General features: G+C 48.1%; 1 protein-coding gene across 1 annotated transcript; it reads right to left on the bottom strand.

The window, feature by feature from the left end:
* Positions 1 to 4,383: 4,383 nt before the first annotated feature.
* On the bottom strand, positions 4,384 to 8,802 carry LOC116557286. Its single transcript, XM_032286757.1, has 3 exons — positions 8,607 to 8,802; positions 7,656 to 7,838; positions 4,384 to 7,344 (listed from the first exon to the last, which is right to left on the bottom strand). The coding sequence occupies exons 1-3, from the start codon at positions 8,800 to 8,802 to the stop codon at positions 6,434 to 6,436; spliced, it is 1,290 nt and encodes a 429-aa protein (XP_032142648.1). The 3' UTR covers positions 4,384 to 6,433.
* Between the last annotated feature and the right edge of the window lie 265 nt (positions 8,803 to 9,067).

The raw sequence follows: 9,067 nt of genomic DNA, 5'->3' as shown, positions 1-9,067 counted from the left end.
ACACACAGAAAAGGATATTTTAAAGCACATTGGGGTAAATGGATAGTGTGACCTAAAGCCAAGGGTTTTCCACCTAAGGATTTCCACTGCCCTAGTAGGCCCTATCTGGCCTCCCTGAAGGTGAGGAGAACAAATTTGGGGTCCACGTGAAACCCAGTCATGGAACACTGGTGGTGAGATCTGCTCTAAAAGGATTCATCATATGTTGATTCCAAGCAACATATTTTTTCCACATTTTAACATCCATCTTTGAAATTAGGATGCATCTGATAACAAGTAACATCTTAAAAGTGCTCTCAGCCAGGTGGCAGGCATGGTATCACTGACATTTTCTACCTTTGCACAAATTCAGACTAACAATCTTCCATTGCTCCCTTCTGGTAAGGCCGAGGAGACCCCAGCCTCACAGTGAGTTATTGTTTCATGGGTACAGAGTTTCAGTCTGACATGATGAAGAAGTTCTGGAGGTGGATGTTGATGATGGTTGCACAACAAATGATGTGAATGTACTTAATGCCACTGGAATGTACACTTAAAAGTGGCCCAAATAGTAAATTATGTGATATGTATATTTCACCACAATTAAAAGCAGGAGGGAAAAGGCCCAGCAATAAACTTTGCTGAAAGAGTGTCAGTGGCTTGGATGCAGAGACAACAGTGGAACACTCTAAAAACTCTGCAGCTTGGCTTGTGTTCTTGATGGCACAGAAGATGACAGTATGCAGAAAAAAAAAAAATACAGCATGACGGCCCTGAATATGAAGTTGTTTTAGGAATTCTTCAGCCAACTTATTTCTCCTATAGGTTTTTTCTTTTAGTGTATTCATAGATGTGACGTGTAACCAAAAAAAAAAAAAAAAAGCCTACCCTGGCAATTCCCCATTTGACCCTCCATGTTCACACCCCACCATCTTAACCCCTGGAGGCTGCCCTCCTGCCCTCCTTGGACCATATCAGGGTATTCATTCCCTTGGTTCCTCCTTGCTGTGAGTTGGCAATGGCATTTAGGTTCCTCCACCAAATGCCCTAGCTCCTGTCAGGCAGCCCTCTCCTACAGCCTCAGCTTCCCCTGGGAGCTGTTCTCTCCAGTCACCCCTTGATGGCTGGGAGTGGTCACAGCTTCTCACGGCTGCCAGCACCAGAGTACTTCCCTCTTCCTGGTTGGCTTCCCTCAACCCTGCCCACACCCTGTGTGATACTTCTTTCAGCAAACTGTCTTCAGTGCCCCCTTCCCTTTGGAGCATGCTTTGGCAATGACTAACATCTTAGATTTGATGAATGAGGGGGAAATTTTCACTATGCCATAAAGAGTTAAGGAGATGTTTCCAATATTACACTTCAAGAATTAATTTGGGATTACGGCCAAGCAAGTTTGATGTTTTGAAATAGCATACACAATGCAGCTGAGCGCCAATTTTATTCCCTGGGTTAGTACTAACCAGCAATATGTACGTAAAGGCCTCAGGAACAGACTGCCCTGAACGTTCCTGTGTTTTGCCCCAGGTCAGTGGGTCTTCCCGCTTTCACCCTAAGCCCACCCACACCCCTCCTGTCCATGCCACCGGCTCTCGACATGTCTTCTCTGCATGACTCTAACAGCTTCATAACTGGCTAGCCTGTCTCCCAACCACTCACCCTGCCCTCTGCTGCCAGAACACATTTTCTACAAAAGCAGAGATGATCAGGCCATTTTCCTGCTTAAGGGCTTTTGTTGCTCCGCATGGCTTTCAGGGTACATTCAAATTTTCACAGGTGCCACACAAGACCCTCCTTGGTTTACCCCCCGCCAACCTCCTAACTTCATTTCCTGTTGCTCATCTGCCTGTCACACATAAAGACTTGCTAATCGCCACACACATCATACTGTTGCATATTTCCACAAGTCTGTACTTGCTGTTCCCTTGAAGTAGAATGCCCTTTTCGCCCTTCATTCAGGTAACTCCTACTCATCCTTCAATATCCAGCTGTCACCTCCTCTGGGAAGCCTTCCTGGATATTCCAGGTTGATCTGCAGCACGCTGTGTGTATCATACTGAAATGGGGCTGACACATGGTAAGGAACATCCAGGAGCTGACACATGGTAAGGAACTCCAAGTTCCTTGAAAGAATGCATTACTGCAACTTATTTTCTGCCTCTATTGTTTTTCTTGTAGTACACCAACTAGGACACTTTTTAAAGCAACTGCAATTCTCAGCATTCAATTCTGTCCAGTGGCAAAAGTGATCAAGAGATTCAAAGTAGTAAAAATAATCCCCAAAGTAATGCTACCACTAGGCCCTAGAAACCAATCTCACATACTAAAGACAGACTAAAGATTTGCATTGAGCTAAGCCCTAATTATGTTCAGTGTTCTTAACTTTGAACCTAGACTCCCAGGCTTTGTACTGTGCCATAACCAATTAGGCAACTAAATGATACCTGATACAGCACAGCTGCTAAGATCACAGACTAATCCTAACTGCCTGGGTCTGTACCCTGCTTCAGCCACTGTCTAGCTGTGTTTCTTGGGCAAGTTAATTAATCCCTTTATGCCTCAGTTTGCTTATCTGTAAGATAAGAATATTAACAGTACTGACCTCGTAGAATAAATTATTTAACATGTGAATGGTTACAATAGTGCTTTGCCAAAATTAAGTATTAGTTAACTAGTTATTTTTTTGTATTTCTTCCATTAACTGGCAAAGAGAGAGAGGAATATCTAAGAAGCAAATCAAAGGTAACTTCAGGAGTGTGTCTTTGCTGTGTGGAGACCCTGCTGGTTCTCCTAGTGCCCACTTAATGAATTCGCAGATCAGAATGGCAAAACCTATGTTTAATATTGCCAGGGGTCTGCAGAAGAGACATCATCCTCCTTCCAGCTGGCTCCTCCAACACAACCAAAGCAACATGTGTTGTTCATTCCTTACACATCACCTATAGCTGTGGGAACAATGCATTTTGCTTTTTTTTCCCGTCCACTGCTTTCATATTAAAGGTTGACCCTGTGTCTGTAGTGATTGTCCCATGAGATCTCCCTGTATAAACTGCCCCATGAATAAGAAAATTTTAAATCAATTAACAAGAGAGAAGCTGAGGGGAAGAAGTGCTTCCTGAACATCACCTGTGGACTAGATGATAGCAATCTTGTGGGATCCCAGCAAAACATGCTGTGCACCCCACTCTCACCTATTTAAAAAATATTTGAGAGCACTCGGATTCTTTGGCATAAACCCTCTTTGAAATGCAAGGTTACATAGAATCCCAGAATTTTACTGCTGGAAGATGTGGTGGGAGATTATATAAAATGGGGAATCAGTGACCTAGCACCGTGGCTTCCCAGCTCCTCTGCACCCCCCATCAAATATCTTCCAGCACACCCCATATTTCCCAACCCTTGTATTTAAAAATTAAAATGTTCTTTAAAATGTCAAAGGTTACCAGTGTTAACAGTCATGCTCTGCATAAGGATGTTTCAGTCAACAATGGACCAAATAGATAACAGTAATCACATCAGATGATAATGGAGCTGAAAATTTCCTACCGCCTGATGTCATAGCTGTCATGTCATAGCATGACTTTTAAAATAAATATAGTGTAGCCTAAGTTTATAAAGCCTGTAATAGTGTACAGTAATATCCTAGGCCTTCACATTCACTCACCACTTACTCACTGATTCATCCAGAGCAACTTCTAGTCCTGCAAGCTCCATTCATGCTAGGTGTCCCATATGGGTGTACCAGTTTTTATATTTTATATTGTATTTTTACTGTACCTTTTGTATGGTTACATAAATCCTTACCGTTGTGTTAGTTTCCTACAGCACTCAGTACAGAACCACGCTGCACAGGTGTGTGACCCAGGAGCACCAGTCTGTGGCACACAGCTTAAGTGTGCAGTAGACTCTACATTCCGGTTTAGGAACACTCACTCTGTGATGTTTGCAAAAACAATGAAATCGCCTAATACCACATTTCTCAGAATCTATCCTCGTCATTAAGCAATGCATGACTAGTTTCAGTTGCACCTGTTTGGTTCATTCACATAAAGTACCTAAAATAAAGACAAGTACCAGGGCCAGGCAAAGTAGGTTGCTAGTGATGGTTTCCTTTGCCCAGCGATCTGGGTTAAAAGAACACCATGACCTCCCCAGTGTTCCCTGTTCTTGCTTCCCTGATACATTTATCACCCTTCTGATTATTTTATATTTGTATCATCTACCTCTTGCATGAGAAAGACCCCCAAGAGGGTACGGTTTAAGGCCCATTTTGTTCACTGCTGCATTCTTAACATCTAGAGTGAACACCTGATGCTTGGGAGGTGACCATACACTGATTACTCAACGACTGAAGTCTATGAGACCATGCCAGGTTCACAGTAAGCACCCCCAGACTGCCGATTTTCCCAGTTCCTACTCCTGGCATCCTTAGCACCAGACTAAACCACAGCCCTCCTGCTTGGTTAGTCCTTAACTCAATTGTGGTCACAGACAGGAGAAACACAAATCATGTAAGCATAAAAGTCAAACCAGACTGAATCATGTCAGGGACTCCAAACCTTACCTTTCTTTGGAGGTGACAGATCCTGACCTAATTCCTTTGTATGGATGACTACTCTCCCAGTCAACCACTCCACCCTTTACCCTCCCATTCTCTTAGAGTTGGTTTAAGTTTTCTTAGAATTCAGTATCTTCAGACTATCTTGTGGACATGTACGGACATAAGTACCAGAAAAGAGAATCCTCTTTACAAGTAAGCATTCCTTACATCTCAAATGAATACAAGATGTACCTGAGTTTGGATCATTTTATTTAACTGCACAGAGATAATTTAGCCATTTTTGGGTGAAGGGTTGAGGAACAAAAGCAAAACAGTCACTGATGGAAAAGTGGGAGAATGGATAATGGCCACACAAAAGAGAATACATGCTGTCTTAGGATCAAGACACAGCATTCCTGTGAAAAGCAACCGGTAGGTCCTGCCATTCAGCTCTAACATCAAGCAACTCTATACCTTCTCCCTCACCGAGGCTTCCTCCATTATCATACCTCTCCCCATGATAAACCACTGGAATATACCCAAGTAAAAAAATGATGACTTTCTTTATCAAGGGCTTCCCAGAGACAGAAACAAGCAACCCCAAGGCTTCTGAAGAATCCCTTAAAATATTTAAGAAGGCCCTTCCCCTACCTGACTGTCAGCACCACCGGCACACGAACCATTTCCTTTTTTCCCCACCACCAAGTGTCCTGTGCCAGGCCAAAAGCTCATGAAACCAAAAGAGGGCAATGTCCATGGAACAAGACAACAATTTGGTGCCAGTTACACAGAGCAGGCTATTGATAGGAACTCACCAACCCAAACCTCCATTTCACTAGAGATGAGAGAGCAGTCTCTCCACCTAAAGTATCTTCACAGCCCAAAAGCATAAACGTCGTCCTTCCCCAGTACCTTTCAGAATGCTTTCTTGGAAAAAGTTCCTCTTTCCATTAATAAAACTTACTTTAAAAAACAAAAGTGAACTGGACCTAAGCCAGAAACAGAATTGAGACTAGATCTCCAAAATCAATCTCTGCAGGCTGTCGTTTATCCAGCAGGTCACTTGAGTAAAAGGACCATTATCTGTGGCTTTTGTACAAATATATTTCCTTCTTTAAGGGTAAAGAGTTTAAATTCCTGCAAGGCACTGGAAACTAACACACCCATTAATAAATCTGCAGCTCTCTTCTCCTGGCTCAGTGAGGCCACTCTTTCAGTACCTGTTAAGAAACCTTGAAAAGTCCAAAGCTTAATTTTTTTCTTCTTTAAACCAAAAAATTCTGCAGTCAGGAGTCCACCAGGGTGATAAAGAGATTTATGGGGATTTTATTCCCATTTACAGGGTTTAACCCACCGGCTTCAAAGGAGTTGATCAAGTTCCTCTTGCAGCACTTGGACCCCCTGTGGTCTCGCCCCTCCCCCAAGGGAAAGGCGCAGCGACGTGGCCACCAGGGCCACTCTGGAACCCTCGCGGCAGCGGCGACCAAAGCCTCTAGAGACAAAGTTCTGTAGTGCACTGACTTCTATCATACTCAGAGTCGGAGTGTCTCAGAACTTTGCCTCAAAAGACCAAACGTGCTCTCTTCCTCAGAAGTTTCTTCCTGCAGGTGAGCTCCCCCACCCCCCAGCTAAGACAAAGAAGAATAACTCGTTAAAAGCAATTTTGCTCAGGATGCGAACGATAATGGAACGGGTCATTAATTATGGAAAGTTACTGCCAGAGTCAGCAGGAGCAAATGCCCAAAAGAAATGGTGTTTTAACAGCCCGATTCGACAAATTCTGGTCGCAAAGTCACAGCAAAGGGGCTGCAAGAATCGCACAGTCTCCCTCCCCTTCCTTCCTACCCGTCCTCAGATTAGAACCCATTCGTGGCCGAACCCCACCTCCTCGGTAGTTATCTAAACTTTTGCAGGCAGCTAACTCACTCTATCCAACTTGTGGCAACTTTTTACCTTCCCATCTGGAAAGCTGGGGGCGGGGGCGCTGCACGAGGACGAATTTTCAGAGATGGAAGAGTTAAACGGTGGGGAGCAAATACAGGCCCGGGAAAAGCCCCGAAGATGGGACAGCCCAAGAAAGCCCGGCATTTCGGGGCCTCCCCAGAGACTCCCCTTCCCCAGCCATTCCCAGCACTCTATTCCCGGTCTTCCAGGCGCCCGCGCCCAGCCCTGGGAACTCGGGTCGAAGCTGTCCCATCCCCTCCGTTCCATCCACCCACTCTTTGGGATTCTCCCTGCTCCATTAGGCAGTGCTTCCCGCAGACCCCGTTCGCACAAACCTTGCACACATTCCCCAACACCGCTCTTCTCCCTCGCCCGGCAACCCCCTTTCCCTACAGCAGAAGCGACCACTGTGTTCCCCGCCCTGGCAGACCCCCTCCCCGCCACATACCGCACCTGAACAGCTGTTGCGCGCGTGCAACAGGTCTGGAAAGTGCCTTCCCCATCGTTCCCCAACCCCTCACCACCGTTCCATTCCCCCACCACCCCTAAAAGCCAAGGCCGGAGGGGCAGTGGGCTGCGTCCCCTGGGCCGGGGTGCACGGGCAACTGGCGGAGTGCGGGGCGCCCAGAGTCTCCTGGGGCTGGAGGCGGTGATCGCGCTGGGCCGGGACGCCTTCAAGGGTGGCCCCGCGTGCGCCCGCCGCTGGTTCCCCAGCCTGCCCCTCCAGCGCCGGCCGCCAGGCATTCCCGGGCCGGCTCCCCCCTCGCGCTCCGCTCCGCTCCCTTCCATCTTGACTTTTGCCGACGTGGAAATTTTGGGTTTGGAGACGACCTGCGCTCTTATTGGCTGCCGGCGGGCGGGGTCGGAGGTCACGGCTGCTCTCGCTATTCCGCGCCAAGGGGAGCCGCAGAGCGGCTCGTGTCAAGTCAGCAGGTTCCCTCCGCCTCCCCCGGGGTCACGTGCGCCCCGGGCGGGCCCGGGAGACACCTCCTTATGCAAATAGAGTGGCAGCGCGGGGCTGGGGGCGGGGGCGGGGGCGGGGGCGGCGGGAGCGAGCAAGAGCGGGGACGGGGGCGGGAGCGGGGGCGGGGGCGCGGCGGGCCAGCCCAGCCAGGGGCGGCGCTGGGAAGGCGGGGCGCTCCAGGTGGCCACCTGGCTCGACGTCCCGCCCCGCCCTCCAGCCCATCGCCTCTACCAGGCTGCCTGTTCCGCCTCGGGCCGGGCGCTGTCCCCGGCCACCCTGCTGGGGCCAAGGAACCCGCGTTTTGCAGGGTGCCCCTGAATGCCCGCTTCCCGAGAGCCCCGTCTTCCAAATCCGGCCCGAGCCGTGCCGGGGCCTGGTCTCTCCCGGCAGGGGAGGAGGAGGCGGCGGCGCTGCCTGCAGGGCAGAGTGCGAAATGGAAACCTCGGGAGGACAGTTTCCTCCCCTGGCAGGGAGTTGAGAACTAATAGCGAGATTCCCGGTAAGGGAATTCTAGGACAAAGCAAAATCGAGAATTCACTAAGGTTAAAAGTCGTTTCTTTTAATAAACTGCCCACCACCCATCCCCAAATAAAAAGAGGTCAAAGAGCTAACTAAAAGTAGTAGAAAGGCCAGTTCTGAATTTTGTTTTAACACGTCTACAAGGACTAACGGAAAGGCCGGTTCGTCTCCACCCTGACGTCTGCTGAGTACTGGGCACCCGAGACTGGACCAGGGGACACGTCCTCCTCTCTGCATCTAGGTGGGGGTGTGACTCAGAGGCGCTCACAATTCCCTAAGAAGAGGTCATGGGGCACGTAGAATCGATTTTAACGTGGCTCCCCAAGCACGCCAAAGAAGATGCTTTTCTATAAAGAAAGGGAAATTGATGAATGGCCACGTGACCAGGATGTCTTCCTTCCTTCCCTCTCCCCAAGGAAAAGAAAGTAACCGCATTGCAAAGGTAGAACCCTTGTTACAAATCAGACTCTCTGATGCCGGCCTGTAGTCACCAAGGAAAAAGAAGGGGACTGCATTTTAAAAAATATAAATATTTCTCAGAACTGGCCTAGTTTTTTCCCTCAGGTAACATAATATCTGTATCGTTCTTATAATGGTTCCATCTTAAGTCTGACCCAGTGATACAGAAAAACACAAGATACATTTTTATGGGAAGATTCTTACCTGGAAAATTCTTCCCATCCTCTCTTCTTAATTTACTTTCCTTCTCCCCATTTCCCCCTATGGAAAGATAAATCATTGCTCCTTCCAACTGTTTTATCCTCAAGGATCTTTCTTTCCATTCTCCTTTCTCGTCCCTCTCCACACTTGCTTGTTTATCTGACCATTCCCGGGTTTGCAGGGGCCTCTCCCCAGGCATTGTCTCCTCCAGACCCCCACCCCCTCCTCGGCCAAGGCCCTGCGGCAGTGCTTGCTGGGCCTCGGAGTTGGTCCCCCCTCTGCCGCCTGTTCTGTTGTGTGCACTGGAATATTGATTTTTCAGTGTGTGTGCGCCGGCTCTGTAAAAATCAATATTTCAGTAGCTCGAGCACAGCGCAGGGCAGTGTAACGGAGCCAGCCTGCTGATGTAGCGTGCGGGGTCCACCCTCAGCGATTGAGGTCAGTCAGAAAATGGCAGTGTGTTT

This window comes from Sapajus apella, unplaced genomic scaffold (assembly GCF_009761245.1).
Source record: "Sapajus apella isolate SASKATOON/1434 unplaced genomic scaffold, GSC_monkey_1.0 scaffold19, whole genome shotgun sequence".
Lineage (NCBI taxonomy): Eukaryota > Metazoa > Chordata > Mammalia > Primates > Cebidae > Sapajus > Sapajus apella.
This window is presented reverse-complemented; position numbering and strand designations above follow the sequence as displayed.

Bases quoted from the DNA above. Each gene is read 5' to 3' on its own strand.
- LOC116557286 (XM_032286757.1), bottom strand. From the start codon at position 8,802: ATGCCTGGGGAGAGGCCCCTGCAAACCCGGGAATGGTCAGATAAACAA. The intron at 7,839-8,606 runs GTAAGAATCTTC...TCTGCCCTGCAG, and splicing joins GGATGGGAAGAATTTTCCAG to GCAGCGCCGCCGCCTCCTCC. The intron at 7,345-7,655 runs GTAGAGGCGATG...GGCGCGGAATAG, and splicing joins GAGGCGGAACAGGCAGCCTG to CGAGAGCAGCCGTGACCTCC.